This window comes from Moschus berezovskii, chromosome 3, assembly GCF_049115385.1.
Source record: "Moschus berezovskii isolate FMDL1 chromosome 3, NW_MosBer_1.0, whole genome shotgun sequence".
Lineage (NCBI taxonomy): Eukaryota > Metazoa > Chordata > Mammalia > Artiodactyla > Moschidae > Moschus > Moschus berezovskii.
Window position 1 is genome coordinate 21,881,614 of NC_142462.1, and position 19,364 is coordinate 21,900,977.

At 40.3% G+C, this 19,364-nt stretch overlaps 1 protein-coding gene and 1 long non-coding RNA gene across 3 annotated transcripts in view; one reads left to right on the forward strand and one right to left on the reverse strand.

Moving 5' to 3' along the window:
* UMAD1 (UBAP1-MVB12-associated (UMA) domain containing 1) overlaps positions 1 to 19,364 on the forward strand; it is a 259,632-nt gene that overhangs the window by 170,718 nt on the left and 69,550 nt on the right. Inside the window, exon 3 of the mRNA XM_055420478.2 lies at positions 10,187 to 10,260. Coding sequence (XP_055276453.1) covers positions 10,187 to 10,260 — 74 coding nt within the window. The remainder of the gene's footprint in view (positions 1 to 10,186; positions 10,261 to 19,364) is intronic.
* LOC129552253 (uncharacterized) overlaps positions 10,345 to 19,364 on the reverse strand; it is a 187,553-nt gene continuing 178,533 nt past the window's right edge. The window contains exon 4 of one of the 2 annotated variants that reach the window (XR_008685207.2): positions 10,345 to 10,475. This is a non-coding gene — a long non-coding RNA (uncharacterized LOC129552253). Of the gene's footprint in view, positions 10,476 to 17,334; positions 18,061 to 19,364 lie in introns of those variants that run through there. The other variant, XR_008685205.2, reaches the window with a different exon arrangement.

Here is a 19,364-nt window from a genome sequence, read left to right on the forward strand (position 1 = left end):
TTTGGTACCATTTTAATTTGCTTTACCTTAATTCCTCGCTGGCTTGAACCTTTCCCTCTGTGTGTTTGCCGACTGCCGTCCTCTTTCCATGGCTTAGGTGTTCTTACTCTCGGCCTCTTGTGGGGTCACTGTTGTCATCAAGAGTCCTGGCCTGACGGCGGCAGGCCCCTGGCAAGGCCCAGCTTTGGCCGTTAGTCCTTCTGCTTTCTCTCTGTCCGTCCTTTCTTCATTATAGTGGAAAACAGGGAGCATGTGGACAGTATTCTCAAAAGGGGAAAAGGAAACAGAACGGAACTGGAGGAGACTTAAATAGAATGTGTATGAACCCGAGTTGGATGAGTTGTCTTGAGCAATGAGGAGCTGCGCGGTGGCGCGTGATGACGTGGCGCTGTCAGCAGACTTGGATTCCGCCACCAGGTCTGCCGGCCTTAGGTGGGCCTCACAAAGCGGGCCTCCCCACACTGCGCGGGGCACTGAGTGAGCGTACAGGAGAGCGGTTCTGTCGCCTCTGCCTGGCAGAGGTCACGGCAGCAGCCATCCACAGCGTTTCTCTTTGGCCCAGCTCCTCTCCCTTCTCCCTCTCTGCCATCGGTGTTTCGCGTGTTTTCCCATTTAATCTGTGTGCGCACATGCAATCACTCAGTTGTGTCTGACTCTTTGCAGCCCCATGGACTGTAGCCCGCCAGGCTCTCTTGTCTATGAAATTCTGCAGGCAGTAATACTGGACTGGGTTACCGTGCCCTCCTCCAGGAGACCTTCCCCACCCAGAGATGGAAACCTGTGTGTCTTGCATCTCCTGAATTGGCAGACGGATTCTTTACCTCTAATGCCACCATAATAGCCCTATTATATGTCATGATTCCCATTTTTCAGATGAGGAAATTGAGGCTCTGAGCAATTCAGTAATGTGCCCAAGGTCATGGACTTGGCAAAGGCATTGGGTTGAGTTCTGTCAGTTCCAAAGCCATTCTGTTGCCACCGTGCCAGGCCTCCTTGGGTAATGAGTGAGGACTGAGGAATGAAAAGGAGTTAATGGAGAGGCCATTCCACTGTTCTTTCCACTACTTCACTCTCTGAATGACTAATAAGCAAACACTCCCACAGGGTATTTGCATTTTAAAAGAGGAGCTCATTAACCCTAATGAATCTCTAATTGGTAGAATTGTTGGGGGCGGGGGCGTTTCTGAGCACTGGGGCTTTCTCCTGTGTCTTCAAGGTGTCTGGCTATCCTTTTCTCCTCTGTGGATTATCAGCTATTCTGGAATCAGAATCATGCAGTAGAATGCAGTCACAATCTGCTAGTCTGCCCCAAATGCAACTGAATGAATTAACAGGGAGTTGTAAAAAGAATCACCTAAAGGAAAAGAAGTGTGAGTTAACATTGTATAAAATGAACGCTCAGGAACTAAATAACAAATTTGACAATGTGGAGGGTCTTAAAAGTCAGTAAAAATATTTCACATTCAATTTTAACTTCAGACATGTTATGGTAGCATTTCCTGTAGTGTGACACTCGGCAAGATTTTAATAGAGTGAATAAAGTGGCTTTCTAGTCAAAAACATGATGAAAATTCCTTTTTAGTTTCTTTACTGAATTTTTCAGAGCCTTTACTATGTCAAAGTACGTTGACAATCAGTCAGAAGGGAATGCACTCTGTAGGTTTTTCCTCATACTTTTGATCAGCTATTTTTTCCATGGGAACCCCTTGAAACTAGTGTTTTGAAGACTGCGCTCTCAGATAGGAAGCTCTAGATAATTCCTCTCTAATAAAAGGAAAAAAAGAAAACAGGTTTCTATGTTCACAGTTTCTCGTCTGTAGGCAGGCTCCAGTGCTGTCCACACCAGGCCATTCCCTGTCCTGTTGGGTTCTAGGGTGTTCCAGTAATAACACCCTCCTTACCCAGATAAGATCTGGACAATTTAGTTTAAAAAAATAAAGACAGATGAAGAACAGATTCTCATCTTTATTGCCTGTAAAGCTGGTGTTGAAGAACATGGCTTCTGTCAAGAAGCAAATGGGTTTCCTGTTCTGAACCCTGTTAGGTTGAACTCCACCCTGTTATAGAGTGTGTGCTGGGCTGGGGCAGGCTTGCTCCAGTGGGAGGGCTCTGTGCAGGGTCAGAGCAGAGGGGAGTGAGCAGGAGAGAGGGGAGGGGAGTAGGACAAGGAAGAACCCCGCTCGCTTTGCCCTCCCACATCACCAACCCAGGGACAAGAATGGAGGGAGAGGGTTAGTAACTAGGGTTTCCTCCACATTGAAGGCGGCTAAAGACTGAGAGTCCTCCCTGACTCACCCACCACCCCCTCCCCGAAGAATCTCCTCTGGGTGATCCAGGGAGGCGTTCAGGTCCCCAGTGTCACTGGGAGTGCCTCCTCTCTCCTTTTCCCTGTGCCTCGTGCTCATCGTTCATCCCTCCTCTCCTCTCCCTCCACCCGGGTCTCCCAGTAGAATGAGATCATGAAGACATGCTCACCACCAGCCCTTTCTCATCTCCTTATATAGCATACTTCAGCCTTTTATCCTAGAAGAGGTAGGCTCTAAAATAGAGATCTGGAAACTACAGCCTGACTCAACCCACTTTTGTAAGTAAAATTTCAACGAAGCACACCTCCAGTCAAGTTTTCTGTATCTCCGGCTGTTCCCAGCTACAATGGTAGACTCCAGAAGTTCTGACAGAGAAGCCTAAAATGTTTCCTGTCTAGCCTCACTAGTCTGAAATACACATGAAATTTCACTTCAGTCCTTTAAGTTCTGAAAGAGCTTCATTAATATGCATGAAGCCTTTCTCGTTTAAATTGCCAGGCTCCTCTGTCCATGGAATTACCCAGACAACAATACTGGAGTGGGTAGCCATTCCCTTCTCCAGGGGAATCTTCCTGACTCAGGGATTGAACCTGGGTCTCTTGCATTGTAGTTGGATTCTTAAACGTTTGAGCCATCAGGGAAGCCCACACAGTAAAGTCAGGGAGGAGGGAAATGGGGATGAGAATCAATTGTGGTGTTATAAATAAGACTTTATGAAATGTTAATGCTATGAATTTCTTTCTTTTTTTTAATTGAAGTATGGTTGCTTTACAGTACTGTGCCAGTCTCTGCTGTACAGAAAAGTGATTCGGTTATATACATATACACATTCTGTTTCAATATTCTTTTCCATGATGGTTTATCCCAGGAGATTGCATATAGTTCCCTGTGCTATGCAGTAGGACCTTGGCGTTTATCCATTCTACATGTAATAGTTTGAGTCTGTTTTTGTTGTCTTTTTCCCTTTAAATAGCTGAGTTGCAAAAAGTTTTGAATCTATGGGTGCATATTCAGTCAGTCAGTCATGTCTGTTTCTCTGCGATCCTATGAACCCGCTAGGCTCCTTTCTCTGTCCATGGTATTTTCCAGGCAAAAATACTGGAGTGGGTTGCTGTTTCCTTTTCCAGGGGAGCTTCCTGATCCAGGGATCAAACCTGCATCTCCTGCATTGGCACATAGATTCGTTACCACTGAGCCACCTGGGAAGCCCTGTTGAATCTATATAGCCCATAAATTAGAACAAACTCATGTCTGAAAACTGAAGCATCATTTTACAGTCATCACATGCATCTTTATTTTTATTGTTGAAGTGTCTTACTTTCATATGGGTTAGGACACATTAGAGAAACTAATTGAGTTTTTACCATGATAAAATAATTCTTCAGTGAGAGGAAAATAGTTCTATTTCAGTGACTTATTCTTTGCTGTTTGTATAGTTTTCATTTTGTGCCTTTGTTTAAAGAGAATAACCTTGCAGATTGCATTTTTCCTGGTGATCAGTTATTGTCTTGAGTCATCGCCAAATATGGCATTTCAGTGAACAGTGATTGTACAGTTGCTTCCAGGCAGATGTGCTGTGTGGTGACAAGAACACTGGCTTGACAGCCTTTCTGGTTATTCGAGCAGTAGGGAGGTATTGAGAAAGTCTGGGACGTCCCTGCTGGCCCGGTGGTTAAGAATCCGCCTGACAGTGCCGGGAACGTGGGTTCAGTCCTGGACTCCGGGAACTAAGATCCCACATACCCCAGGGCAGCTAAGCCCAACCCCTGCAACTGCGGAGCCTGTACTCTGCAAGAAGAGAAGGCACTGCAGTGAGAATTCCACGCGTCACAGTTGGAGGAGCCCCTGCCCGCCACAACTGGAGAAGAGCCCCCACACAGCGATGAAGACCCAGAGCAGCCAAAATTAAATATGTGAATAAATGAAAAGTTCGGCACAGATACTTGCCTTGAAATGAGAAATTGGCAAAGGAAGCATAGACTTGAATGCTTTCACCCAGATACAGTGTTTGTATGGCTAGGGGATGGCCCTATAATCATTTTAAAAGGTTAAAAAAAAAAACTTTGAGTAAACGACCTTTCGTATCGGATGACACATACTTTCTTCTAAACCTCAGGTGTGTGAGTTATTAAACACACCTGACTCAGTGTACAGGGACTTGCATTACCTTGGCTGCTTATGCTGCTGGGGTCTCAGTGGTCTCATTCCCTTTACCCAAGCAAACTAAGCAACTTGTGGGTTGGTTTTGCCATCCATGAACTGGGGTTTGATTTGCTTATCCCTAACTTTCAGAGAGAAGGTAGATTTCTGAGAATAAGACTCTTCCCGATGTGCAAATAAATGGTCAGTTTAGATAATAACTTTTAAAAAGTCAGTCAAAGTTAGTAATAAAAGTAAGTTGACATAGTTTTTCACTTAATGACTATTAACTTTATTATCCCATAGATGTAATTTAAGTTCCTAACGCTTTTGTTTCAGCATGATTTTTTAAAAATCATTAACTTTTTAAAATCTAACAAGTTATGTCCCAATTACCAACCACTGGTAACAATATATCAGAATGCTTTTTAAGTTTCACACATATGTTTTAGGGGAAAAAGACTAGTTATATGCTCAAATAAAGCTTTTATTACATACTAGTTAGTATTGTCATGGGCTTCCCAGGTGGCTTAAGTGGTAAAAAGTCTGCCTGTCGATGAAGGAGATGTGGGTTTGATCCCTGAGTCAGGAGAATTCCCTGGAGGAGGAAATGGAAACCCATTCACGAACAGAGGAGCCTGGCGGGCTATATAGTCCACGGGGTTGCAGAGTTGGACCCGACTGTGTGACTAAGCACGCATGCAGAGTATTATCACAGTTTTACAGACTATAAACTATAGATAGAAGTTCACTAATTTCCTCAGCTAGTGTTTATGAAACGCCTACCATATGCTGGGTTCTGACCAACAGTATGAATGCCATTCTTAGCTGAGAACACAGCTTGTAGGCTGGAATATGCATGACGTGCTTGGATTTTAAACATTTAGTGGTTTACTTTATCTTATGTTAATAAACTACCAACTTAATTCCTGCTTAATAGTTTTAGGATTTAACAGAATTTTATTTAATTCTTTAAAATTTTACAGGGCTCTTTCTTGATTATAGCCACTGGTAAACTTTTGTGTTTCACTATGGAAAAATTAAACCCAACCCAGACTTCCATACTTTGTTCTGTTCTGTTCCGTCGCTTAGTCGTGTCCGACTCTTTGCGACCCTGTGGACTGTAGCCTACCAGGCTTCTCCGTCCATGGGATTCTCCAGGCAAGAATACTGGAGTGGGTTACCATTTCTTTCTCCAGGGGATCTTCCTGACCCAGGGATCGAACCCGGGTCTCCCGCATTGGAGGCAGACGCGTTAACCTCTGAGCCACCAGGGAAGCCCCTCTATACTTTGTTACCTCCAGTGAATACTGTGACCTTCCCTATGTTAACAAATTCCTAACCTTTAGTGTCAGCCAAGTCATCCTGTGTGGATTCTGTAATCTTCACTCTTCACATTCCTGGGCTGGGCTAACTTTATGGGAAGAGCAGATTACTAGATTAACTTCTCATGCTTTTAACAAATAGATTGATTGTTTCTTTACCTACCATGTGTAAATCACAGATGATTAGTGTTAGTCAATAAATTTAGAAACACCCTCTTTCAACAACACAAGAGAAGACTCTACACCTGGACATCACCAGATGGTCAACACTGAAATCAGATTAATTATATTCTTTGCAGCCAAAGATGGAGAAGCTCTATACAGTCAGCAAAATCAAGACCAGGAGCTGACTGTGGCTCAGATCATGAACTCCTTATTGCCAAATTCAGACGTATATTGAAGAAAGTAGGGAACACCACTAGGCCATTCAGATATGACCTAAATCAAATCCCTTATGATTATACAGTGGAAGTGAGAAATAGATTTAAGGAATAGATCTGATTGATAGAGTGCCTGATGAACTCTGGATGGAGGTTCATGACATTGTACAGGAGACAGGGACCAAGACCATCCCCATGGAAAAGAAATGCAAAATGGCTGTCTGAGGGGGCCTTACAAATAGCTGTGAAAAGAAGAGAAGCAAAAAGCAAAGGAAAAAGGAAAGATATAAGCATCTGAAGCAGAGTTCCAAAGAATAGCAAGGAGATATAAGAAAGCCTTCCTCAGCGATCAATGCAAAGAAACAGAGGAAAACAACAGAATAGGAAAGACAAGCGATCTCTTCAAGAAAATTAGAGATACCAAGTTCCTTGTACTGCAAGGAGATCCAACCAGTCCATTCTAAAGGAGATCAATCCTGGGTGTTCATTGGAAGGACTGATGCTAAAACTGAAACTGAAATACTTTGGCCACCTCATGCGACGAGTTGACTCACTGGAAAAGACTCTGATGCTGGGAAAGGGGTGGGGGCGGGAGGAGAAGGGAACGACGGAGAATGAGATGGTTGGATGGCATCACCGACTCTGTGGACATGAGTTTGGGTGAACTCCGGGAGTTGGTGATGGACAGGGAGGCCTGGCATGCTGTGATTCATGGGGTCGCGGAGAGTTGGACACGACTGAGCGACTGAACTGAACTGAACTGAAGGGAAGGGAACATTTCATGCAAAGATGGGCTCGATAAACGACAGAAATGGTATGGACCTAACAGAAGCAGAAGATATTAAGAGGTGTCAAGAATACACAGAAGAACTGTACAAAAAAGATCTTCACAACCAAGATAATCATGATGTCGTGATCACTGACCTAGAGCCAGACATCTTGGAATGTGAAGTCAAGTACACCTTAGAAAGCATCTCTATGAACAAAGGTGGTGGAGGTGATGGAATTCCAGTTGAGCTATTCAAAATCCTGAAAGATGATGCTGTGAAAGTGCTGCACTCAATATGCCAGCAGATTTGGAAAACTCAGCAGTGGCCACAGGACTGGAAGAGGTCAGTTTTCATTCAAATCCCAAAGAAAGGCAATGCCAAAGAATGTTCAAACTACCGCACAATTGCACTCATCTCACACACTAGTAAAGTCATGCTCAAAATTCTCTAAGCCAGGCTTCAGCAATATGTGAACCGTGAACTTCCAGATGTTCAAGCAGGTTTTAGAAAAAGCAGAGTCACCAAAGATCAAATTGCCAACATCCGCCGGATCATGGAGAAAGCAAGAGAGTTCCAGAAAAACATCTATTTCTGCTTCATTGACTATGCCAAAGCCTTTGTGTGGATCACAATAAACTGTGGAAAATTCTGAAAGAGATGGGAATACCAGACCACCTGACCTGCCTCTTGAGAAACCTGTATGCAGGTCAGGAAGTAACAGTCAGAACTGGACATGGAACAACAGACTGGTTCCAAATAGGAAAAGGAGTACGTCAAGGTTGTATATTGTCACCTTGCTTATTTAACTTATATGCAGAGTACATCATGAGGAACTCTGGGCCGGAAGAAGCACAAGCTGGAATCAAGATTGCCAGGAGAAATCTCAGTAACCCCAGATATGCAGATGACACCACCCTTATGGCAGAAAGTGAAGAGGAACTCAAAAGCCTCTTGATGAAAGTGAAAGAGGAGAGTGGAAAAGTTGACTTAAGCTTATAATTCAGAAAACTAAGATCATGGCATCTGGTCCCATTACTTAATGGGAAATAAATGGGGAAACAGTGGAAACAGTGTCAGACTTTATTTTGGGGGGCTCCAAAATCACTGCGGATGCTGACTGCAGCCATGAAATTAAAAGACGCTTACTCCTTGGAAGGAAAATTATGACCAACCTAGACACCATATTAAAAAGCAGAGATATTACTTTGCCAACAAAGGTCCATCTAGTCAAGGTTGTGGTTTTTCCAGTGGTCATGTATGGATGTGAGAGTTGGACTGTGAAGAAAGCTGATCGCCGAAGAATTGATGCTTTTGAACTGTGGTGCTGGAGAAGACTCTTGAGAGTCCCTTGGACTGCAAGGAGATCCAACCAGTCCATTCTGGGGGAGATCAATCCTGGGTGTTCATTGGAAGGACTTATGCTAAAGCTGAAACTCCAATACTTTGGTCACCTCATATGACGAGTTGACTCACTGGAAAAGACTGATGCTGGGAGGGATTGGGGGTGGGAGGAGAAGGGGACGACAGAGGATGAGATGGCTGGATGGCATCACCGACTCGATGGACATGATTTTGAGTGAACTCCGGGAGTTGGTGATGGACAGGGAGGCCTGGCGTGCTGTGATTCATGGGGTTGCAAAGAGTCGGACACGACTGAGCGACTGAACTGAACTGAACTGATTAATACATTAAATTATGCTTGTACTGACCTAACTATATTTCTGTCTGTCCTGTGTCCTTAGAGGCAGCCTAGTCACCAGCTTGGTTTAGTAATATAACCCACCCAGGCAGCACCTTTAGGAATTAGGCTATTAACTGAATGCTAATTTATGTATTTGTTCATTGTTCTTTCCTGTTGTAATAATGGTTTGACATATGGTTAATTATTAAATACAAACATACATACTCTGAGGCAGATCTACAGAGACAGAAATAAACACTTATAAAGAGTAAAACTTCTTAAAAGACACATTTAGAGGACAGTTATTCATGTTAGAAAGATGTATAATGTTTGAAAGTAATTTGCTTTATCTCTTTGTTATAAGCTTCCCTAGTTTATTTGAAATATGATTTGATTTACAAAAGATAAATTCACTTGATTTTTCCAGAGTAAACCTGTATAAAGCAGGATACATTTCTGGTTTAGATTGTATGTCTCTGTATTTATGATTTTTGTGACCTCTATAAAATTACTGTTCTTAAATATTAACTTGTTTACTCCACATGTGAACACACAATAACCAAAGATATTTCTTTTTGGGGGGGACTTCAAACAAAATTTTATTTAAATCTCATTTTCTGGGTTATTTGCAAAACTTTCATTCTGTATTTAATTATAATAAAAATGTCCCATATTCTTCTATTAAAATTAGTCCTTCTGTGAAAATCCTGAATTTTTCAGTGAAAATTTTCAGTGAAAACTTATAGGTAAAAATACCTGTTTACCTATAAATTCTTTATTTTAAATTTGTTTTTAATTGGAGGATACTTGCTTTACAATATAGTGTTGGTTTCTGCTGTACAACAAGACGAATCAGCCATTAAGTATACATACACCCCCTCCCTCTCAAGCCTCCCTCCCACCCCGTCCCACCCCTCTAGGTCATCACAGAGCATCAGGTTGAGCTGCCTGGGTTATACTGCAGCTTCCCACTAGCTACCTGTTTTGCACGTGGTACTGTGTATGTTTCAGCACTGCTCCCTCAGTTCATCCCCCCATCTCCTCCTCCCGCTGTGGCCACAAGCCCACTCTCCGTGTCTCTGTTGCTGCCCTGCGAATAGGTTCATCAGTGCCATTTTTCTGGATTCCATACATGTGTGTTAATATGCAGTGTTTGCTTTTCTCTTTCTGACTTACTTCACTCTGTATAACAGGCCTCTGTGGATGAGTAATATTCCCTGTGTGTATGTACCACAGCTCTTTATCCTTTCCTCTGCTGATGGACAGCTAGGTTGCTGTTGGAAACAGTGCTGCAGTGAACGTTGGGGTGCATGTGTTTTTTGAGTTATGGTTTTCTCAGGGTGTGTGCCCAGTAGTGGCGTTGCTGGGTCGTGTGGTAGTTTTGTTCCTAGTGTTTTTTAAGGAGCCTCCATTATCTTCTCCACAGCAGCTGCACCAATTTACATTCCCACCACAGTGCAAGAGGGTTCCTTTTTCTCCACACCCTCTCCAGCGTTCATTGTTTAGTAACAGAAGATATTTCAGATAAGTAGTAGACAGTTTGGCCTCAATGGCATGATAAACTTTTGTTTTCTTTGTCTAATAGGAGATACAGCACATGAGCAAAGAGTGGCAGCGAGAGGCAAAACTTCAGATGTAGAAGACAACCAGCCTTTGGAGGTAAGTGAAGCTCAGTGATTCCTTTTGGGGTAAATCCAGACAAGTCACTGTGATACTATAGTCCTCTGAGGATAAAAAGGCACTTCCATTCTGGCCATGTGCAGACAGGTGCTGAGGTACCAGGAGAACAGGTGAGCTGCCAGAAATCGAGGTATGGTGGGCGGGAGCGACTTCCCAAGTATTGAGCTTTTCCTAGTGCCGGAAGTAGAAACTTCCTGTTGGAAACAGAGGCATATTACACCGAAGTTAAAACATTCGAATTATTTTTGTTGAGTGATTATTTTCTAATACGTTTGAATAAATAGGTAATATATGAACCTATAGAAAAAGGTTTGAAAATAACTTCTTCAGAAATGTCTTACATTAGCATTTCCACCGCCATAGTACACGCCTTGACACTGTTCAGTAAAAAGACTAGAGTTTTTTTTCTTTTTCCACGTGAGAAAATTATTTGCTCCTCGGGAGTACTTGAGAGTGTAGTTCACTTCCTTTTATAGTCTGTGTGGAAACATGCTGACCTGATGGAATCACTGAAAGAATCATTTTTAAGACTGGGAGAATGGTAACTCTTCGAGTGGAAGAGATATGCATGGACTTTGAAACTTTCTGCATGGTGACACACCTCTACTTTTTGTAGAAAGTGAGGGTATTGCATACAACTGGAGTGAGGTCAGGGCACCTGGCCTGTTTGATTCATCACTGTATCCACAAAGCCTAGCACAGAAAAGGAAGTCAGAAGTATTTGTTAAATGAGTTATAAGTAGAGAGTAATATTCATCTTAAGAGCAGAGCTTTTGGGGCTTAGATTTTTCCACCATGAGTAAATATTTTACAATCAAGAGAGAAACTTAAAAGCAGTTGCTTGGGAAGTAAAATTGATGTAGAAAAAGAAGAGAGCCATATTTCCAATAAAACTGTGCATTTGTTTTTTTATATTAATGCATGCAACTGGTATTCATTAAGCAGTGACTGTGTTCAATGCACTGTGCAAGGGGCTGAGTATATAGTGGTAAAAAAAAAAGACACAAGAACAAAGAAAAATCTGCACTATATGTGTTGAAGCATCTTGATCTCTTTTATTTACTCAGATATTTAGTGAATAGTGAACATTTTTGTTTTTTTAATTGGGGGTTAATCGAGTTAGTTTCTGTTGTCCAGTGAAGTGAATCAGTTATACATATACGTACATATACATATGTATACATATATCCCCTCCCTTTCAGATCTCCCTTCAACCTTAGGTAGTAGCATCTTTGATAGGAAATAAAGGTTGATGTATTTGAGCTTTAGGAAAGGACCACCAAAATGGTTTAGAAATCATCCATGATTACTTCAGTTTTACTGCTTAGGTATGTATGTGATTCAGTGGAAATGTCTGCCGAACTCAATTATTTTTAAGAGTTGATTTATTGATAGGAAGAATTCCAAGATTAATTTTGAAGGAAAGAAGCTTTTGAGAATAGATCCTCTTGAGATTTGAAACTAGCTCATTATTGGAGCTACTTCACTTACAAGTTTCTAAACAGTTCAACCTTTACTTGAGCAAAGAACCATGGATCCCTGGCCCTACCACCCCGAGGCTTCTCTCTGCCCAAATTTTCACCATCAGTGTTAAATAGCATCACGCTCTGAAGAGTGGTTTAGAATCACACCCCTCAGGTACCCCTGGCTCCTTTGTTTCCCTCACACTCTCCATGCATTTCCACCAGGTAAGCCCTGTTTCCTCGCCTTCCCCGAACATCCAGACTCTAGCCACTTCTCAACATGGGCACTGCTAGAATCCTAAGCCACCAGTTTCACCTGCACTCTCTGCCTCCATTCTTCCCCCTTAAGTCTGTTCTCTTCACAGCAGACAGAAATTGAATCAGATCACATCACCCCTTGACTTCAAGTCCATGGACTACCGACTCCGTGAGCTCAGTTGCTCAGGTGTATCCAGCACTTTGCGACCCCATGGACTGTAGCCCACAGGTACCTCTGTCCATGGGATTCTCCAGGCAAGAATACTGGAGTGGGTTGCCCTTTCCTACTCCAGAGGATTTTCCCAACCCAGGGATCAAACCCACATCTCTTGCATCTCCTGAATTGGCAGGTGGATTCTTTACCACTGGCGCCACCTGGGAAACCCTAGGAGATATCCTAAATCTATTAATTTAGATTATTTTTGACATTCCATACATTAGCAGGATGAAGTGTTATGATTTCAGTTGGGTTTTTGAAAGATATACATCTGACTAAAATGTAAATATTGTAAATATGTAAATAAGATTCTCATTATTTTCCTTTTTAATGGCCATACAACAAATGTTGAAAAATTATTTATAATGAAAACGTATTTGATCAGTTCATTTAGGTTCCCTAGAGCTTAAAAATAACACTCTTAGTTACCAAAATATACGTTGTTTTTCTAAGAACCCTTTGGAGAAGGTGGATTTTAGTATCTCCAAATGAGTTTTTCAGTGAATTCAAATAAGCAACTATTTTCAAGGAATTTGGTTGGACATGGGGCAAAGAGGATGTAAAGGTATGTAAGACTTCATGGTTGTTACTTACATTCTCAATCTAGTAATGAATATCAGACAGCTCCACAAATCATTATAATATAAGGTAGAATAAACACATTTCTTAAACTCAATAACTACAAAGATAACTGAGATTTCAGTGGAGGAAGAAATATCATTAGTGAGAATCAAGAAAGGCTTCATGTATTAGGTGAGCTTTGAATTATGAAAAAAATTTTTTTTTTACAATTTATGCAATTTTACATATTAATACAAATTCCTGTGAAATGAAATTCTTCATTAACATTTTAGACATACAGAAGCAAATCATGGTATGAAACTACTTTCCACACATGGATCTCAATGACAGATAATAAAGTATTAAAAACGAATGGAACTTGGCCTATGCTATACTGTAGTTTTAATGGCAGTTACAATATTTTGTTAAGTAGTCTGTGTTATTTTCCCTTACACTTTATAGCCCAAGTATACTTCAAAACCTGTGTTGCCTGTCCAAGTACAGCTTTCCCACAGACATCATGGAAATTCTAGATGAAATATATTTGAAAAAAGGAGATCTGGTTTGGGCATCAAATAAGCTGCATTTTACAAAGTTGAGAGTAGGACTTATTTTAATGCACAGAAGATTCTATGAAAAGCAGCATGTTTATTTGTATTAAATAATTAGTGGGATTTTTTTACTTCATGAAACTGAAAATAATGTAGCATTCGTTCCAGGAAATCATACTTTCTCAAGTACATCTGTCTCTTCTTTACTCCCCTTCTGTAAATATTTTAGGTTTCCCTTAATTATGACTTTATTTCCTACTGTTTGTACTTTAGCGTTCCCTGCATGTAATCCTAAAGTATCATTCCCTAAAATAGGGTGACTTAAGGAGACAGTGAACTATCTGGTTATCAAATGTGGTTTCTCCCAGGTCGTGCTTTGGTCTGTGTCTTAATTCCCGTTAGTAACTCTTTACAGAATTCGCATGTTTTTGGTGTGTAGCATATAAGCTCCTGTAAACCCGTATTTGAGCTTATTAAAATCAAGTCATTAGACTGTAGTACTTGAGGACAAAGTGATAATTTGGAACTAATTATCCAGTTGGAAGTTTATCTGCCTCCTTCTGTTCCTTTTTTTTTTAATAGTTGCCTCTCTGGGTAAATTTTGGTGGTGAGTTGTAATGACATGACAACAACTTACTGTTGTCTGCGACTGTAGCAGCCAGGTTATTTACAGCTCAGGGGGATAAACCCACAGATTAATGGGGGAACTGGTTTCGAATTTTTATCATGACTCATCTCTGCAAGGAGTTAACTATATAAGTAAGTAATTAGTCATTCTTTTCTAATATTCGGTTGTGGAAAGCGTTTCATATTGTGAAAACTAGAAAGATATTAGTTACTGATTTACTACTGATTGTTTTTTGGTCTGTAGGTATATTCTGAGAGCTGCGAATATAGAAATATCAGTTTTTTAAGTAGAATTGCATCAATTTTGGTGACTATTAATTTTAATCAGTTTTAGCAGATACTTTTAGTTTGCATTTGTTGAACTTAAATTTATTTGTACTACAAAAATTATTTTTTAGTTTGCCTTTTTTATCCTCTTTATTTTATTGAAGTACATTTGACATACAATAGTATATTAGTTTCATGTGAACGACATAGTGCTTCAACATTTGTATGCATTGCAAAATGATCAGCTCAGTAAATCTAGTCACCATCTGCCACTATGCAAAGTTAACACAATATTATTGACTGTACTCCCCATGCTATACATTACATCCTCATGACTTATAACTGAAAGTCTGTATTTCTATAACTGCAGTTTGCATTTCGTTTTGGTCTCCAAGACTGAGGAATATGTTTATTTATTTAGTTCACTAACCTAAAGATAACAAAACACAAAAACAAGCCAATGAAAAAGTCCCCACAAAACCACCGTTCCATTTGTGTGTTTGTCTTGAGTGACAACTAATTCACATATGCATATGGAGACACATATAAAATAATAACTAACAGATGGTATAGCTGCAAAGTAGGATTTATAAAGATTATTATCAGCTGGTGGTACTGAGATACTACTGTGGTTATACTGACAGAAGACACAAAAATTGCTTATAATAATAAACTGTGACACTAATATCCCCCCAACTTCTGCTAACCAAAGTAGCTTACCGCATATTTAATATAAATTTTTTAATGAAGACCTAAAATAATCGTACAGCCAGTTTGTACTAGGGAGTTTAATGGACAGCAGTGGTAAAAACAGTAAGATTAGTGACAACAACAAAACCTTTGCTGAGATCATTAAGTGCATAATAGAAGAATCCCTGGGCAGTCAGGTGAGGGTCTGGGGGACTCTCTGTTCACGTCGTTTGAAGCACACATCTCAGTCTAGTGCAGTATGCACAGTTTTTGTATTTTCTTACTTGCATTTTTATAGATTGTTGAGTTACATGTGAAATTCATAGTTCAGTAATTTAGGGAACAAAAATGGATCTTTTGAAAAAGGCATGGAATGAACATGTATTAATGAAATGTTCACTCTTTTTTAATGTGTTTTTATATTTTGCTTTATGTCTTTTGACAAAGCTTATAGGCCTTCAGATTCTGTTGGGATGAATTTTCTTGTTCTTTTTTTTTTTTTTTAAGACAGTCATTAAAACGAATGAAAATATCCTTGAAGTTTGTAAATTCCATATTATGTAGACTTTGGTTACCACTCCTTAAAAAGGGGTATAAGATTATCTTATTAAAGACTGAACTCTGTAGAAAAAAATTAAGACTGATTAAAAGACGCTTACTCCTTGGAAGGAAAGTTATGATCAACCTTGATAATATATTAAAAAGCAGAGACATTACTTTGCCAACAAAGGTCCGTCTAGTCAAGGCTATGATTTTTCCCGTGGTCATGTATGGATGTGAGAGTTGGACTGTGAAGAAAGCTGATCGCCAAAGAATTGATGCTTTTGAACTGTGGTGTTGGAGAAGACTCTTGAGAGTCCCTTGTACCGCAAGGAGATCCAACCAGTCTATTCTAAGGGAGATCGATCCTGGGTGTTCATTGGAGGGACTGATGCTAAAGCTGAAACTGCAATACTTTGGCCACCTCATTCGACGAGTTGACTCACTGGAAAAGACTCTGATGCTGGGAAGGGTTGGGGGCGGGAGGAGAAGGGGACGACGGAGAATGAGATGGCTGGATGGCATCACCGACTCTGTGGACATGAGTTTGAGTGAACTCCGGGAGTTGGTGATGGACAGGGAGGCCTGGCGTGCTGTGATTCATGGGGTCGCGGAGAGTCGGACACGACTGAGCAACTGAACTGAACTGAACTACAGAAAAAAGGAAACTTGAGTGATTCTCAGGAATAGCAAATATTCATCCCCTGGTTATCACGATGTTGGTTTTTTTTTTAAGTATAACATGATACATGTTAATAAGTTCATAAATTTACATTATGGGGGTTATAATGATGATTATGAAACTATTCTCACAAGATATAATCCAAATACAGGTACAATGGGAATTGCTATTGAAGGCAGTTTAAATTGGTACAACTATTTTTGAAAGCATTTTGGCAATAATATCAAGAACCATAAAGACATTAACATACTTTGACAGTAATTCCACTTTTAGGATTCTAAGAAAATACTCTTAAATCCACAAGAGGTTGTATGTGCAGAAAGATGGCAGTCCACTTAATGGAATATTTTTTAGTTTTCAATAAAATATAAAGACTCTTGGTTTCATAATTTCAGTTAGAAAATTTGAGGTAAAAAATTATATTTAAAACTGTGCAGAAAAAGATGATGTAATACATAAAAACATGAAGAGTAATTGCCTTGGGAATGTTAGATAAATGGGTTAAAGCACACTCTCCGGTGTTCACATTTTCCTGTTTGTCTGTGAATATATCTTAATTTTAAATGACAGTAAGTTTGATGGTGAGGATTTTGCCTAACAGAGGAACTTTTTGGATGGCAACTGAGGCTACGGAGCAGTCTACTGAGGATGGTCTTTGGGAGATATGTGGGTACTTTCCTACCTTGGCTTATTTACGATCTCTTAATTGATCACAGAGCATTACATCTGATCACAGTTTGTCAAAACATCTGTCCTCTCACCTAGGGGTCTTCCCAGAAGGGAGAAGAGTGAGTGACTGAAAGGTTATTTTTCACCTATCATTGGTAATCACATGGCCCAAACTTTTCTCACTGATCTGCTTGACTGTCTATTTCATTGTATCAGTTATAAAGTCATATTCCCCCCTCTTAGAGATTGTGGGTTACTGGTCTGAACATATATTTACCTACAGACCTTGTTTTTTCCTCTGTATCTGTGAATCTGAGACTCTTAGTTTAAAGATATTAATTTCTCCTTTTATAACAGTTTCTGGGAATATAATTTTATCCAGGATGAGTGACTGGATCTTTGTGTTTTGTTTTCCTTATATAGAACTATTTCAAATTTTTGATTTACTGGGAAATGAAGCACAGTTGGATTACTGCAGTGCTTATGTCATTTAAATGGTAAATTTAATTCTTTGATGTGTTTATCCTCCTTTGCAAGATACCTTTTGGGAAAAGATTTTGTAGCGGTATCTCTCCAATCTTTGTGTTCACTTGAATCTGTGGGCCATATAATACAGTAGAAAGTACATTTTTTACTGGATTCCTCTGCTTACCAAGTGTTTGATCTTGGACAAGTTGCTAAGCTTCTCTTCAACTTCAATTCTTAGTCAATGAAGTCGAGGGATTAGATGCAGTGTCTGAGATCTTTTCCTCCCCAGAAGTCCTGGCTCTTTACCTCTTTGGAAAGTGAACTGGAATTTTGCCACCAAATGCCAACCTTTATACTGCTTCTTTGATTGGAGGGTGGAGGAAGGGGAATGGGGGGGGAACCTGCTGCATAATGAAGATTTTAGGTATTGATTAATCAGGCTTTTGTGCTGGCTAGGAAGGAATTGTCCAAAAGTCCTTGCAGGTAAATTGTCAGACTGCTAAAACCATTTCCAAGATCCTTGCTCTTGCTTGCAGAGTGTGTTTGGGAAAATGATAAATTTGGCCACTGGTAAAGAACAATTAAAATATCTCATGATTATGTCTTTAAAACTATAAACTTTGTACTTTTATATTTGCCAGATTAGCATGGGTTGTTGATTGCTCGAAACGCTGGCAAGATGAATTAGCTTGAGGCGTGCTTCTCGGAGTTTGTGAAGATCTTTTCCATCACTTCAGACTTGTTTGTTTTTGTTACCACTGCGTCTCAGTCCTAGTTTCAGTTTTGCTGGAAAAAATTAGAATGGAGAGGTCATGATTCTGGTACTTTCTGGCTTCCGTTGGGGTTAACAAGCACGCTGAAACATCATGTTCATTCATCGTAGCCAGAAAAGGCCAAACTCTGGGAGGTGTATGAGAGGTGCCCCGCTTCCATCCAAAAGGCACATATGGTGTGGGTGAGCCGGCCGTGGGAGCTTTACGCAGTGTCTCAGCTCATGTCCACAGTCTGTTGCTCAGCACCAGTTACTCCTTGCCAGAAACCTGCTAACCTGCTGCTTTTGTAGCTCCACTTGATGAAGCTAAGGTAAGCTTAAAGTGACCACAATGCTATTTATTCAACTTGAGCAGTCTTAGTTTGTTAAACGTTATGTAACTGTAACCGCGTGCCTCCTCTGTTGATTCTTCACAATTGATTGCAATTAGAATCAAAGAACCAGAACCTGTAATTGCATTGCACAGAGCTACATCAGATCCAATATGTATCTTTATTGAGTATGTTTAGAAGGAGCAACTGAAATGTGGAAATGCTGGCTTTTTGCTGAGAAAACCAGATTTGCTATCTCCAGTTTAGGAATTATTTTCAAAACCAGAGAGGCTATTCTGTGTATCTGTCGGTAGTCATTTGGTTGTCATTTTCCCAGTTTTCACTTTTGTAGTTTTAAAAACCACAGAATCAGCAGGGTGGGAGGTCCATGTTGGGAGAACAACTGTTCCCTATTTCCCAAAGCCATCTTTTTTTTCTAATCCCCTGTTTTTTTAATTAGTAACAAATGGTCCTTATTTTTTCCTCCTTGGCTCAGGTTACAGTCGTACCTTGTCACTCTATAGGGAGTTCAAATTAAAGCACAACCCTATTTATGTTGTCTTCACACACAACTAGAGATTCTTTTTCAGAAGGATAAATTTCATCTGACTCTTTATGCAGTGGAAAAACTGGCCTGCAGGTATGTACTTGGCCTAATTGGCATTTTCTGAATATTCCACTTTGTACCTTACTGAGGATTCTTGTGAATATGCTTACGAGAGTGCACCAACATGAATACATAGGGGAAAAAAAATCACACCTTAGCTAAGCTCAGCTAAGTTTACATAGATTTTACATTTTTTTTCCAGACCTAACAGGCCCCATTTCTTACTGTATATCAGGTTTTTTAAAAAATGACCTCCCTTGTTCATCCTGTCTTGTTAAATAATTGGTATTAATTTCTACCTGTTCAGTCAGTTCAGTCGCTCAGTCGTGTCCAACTCTTTGTGACCCCATGAATCACAGCACGCCAGGCCTCCCTGTCCATCACCAACTCCCGGAGTACA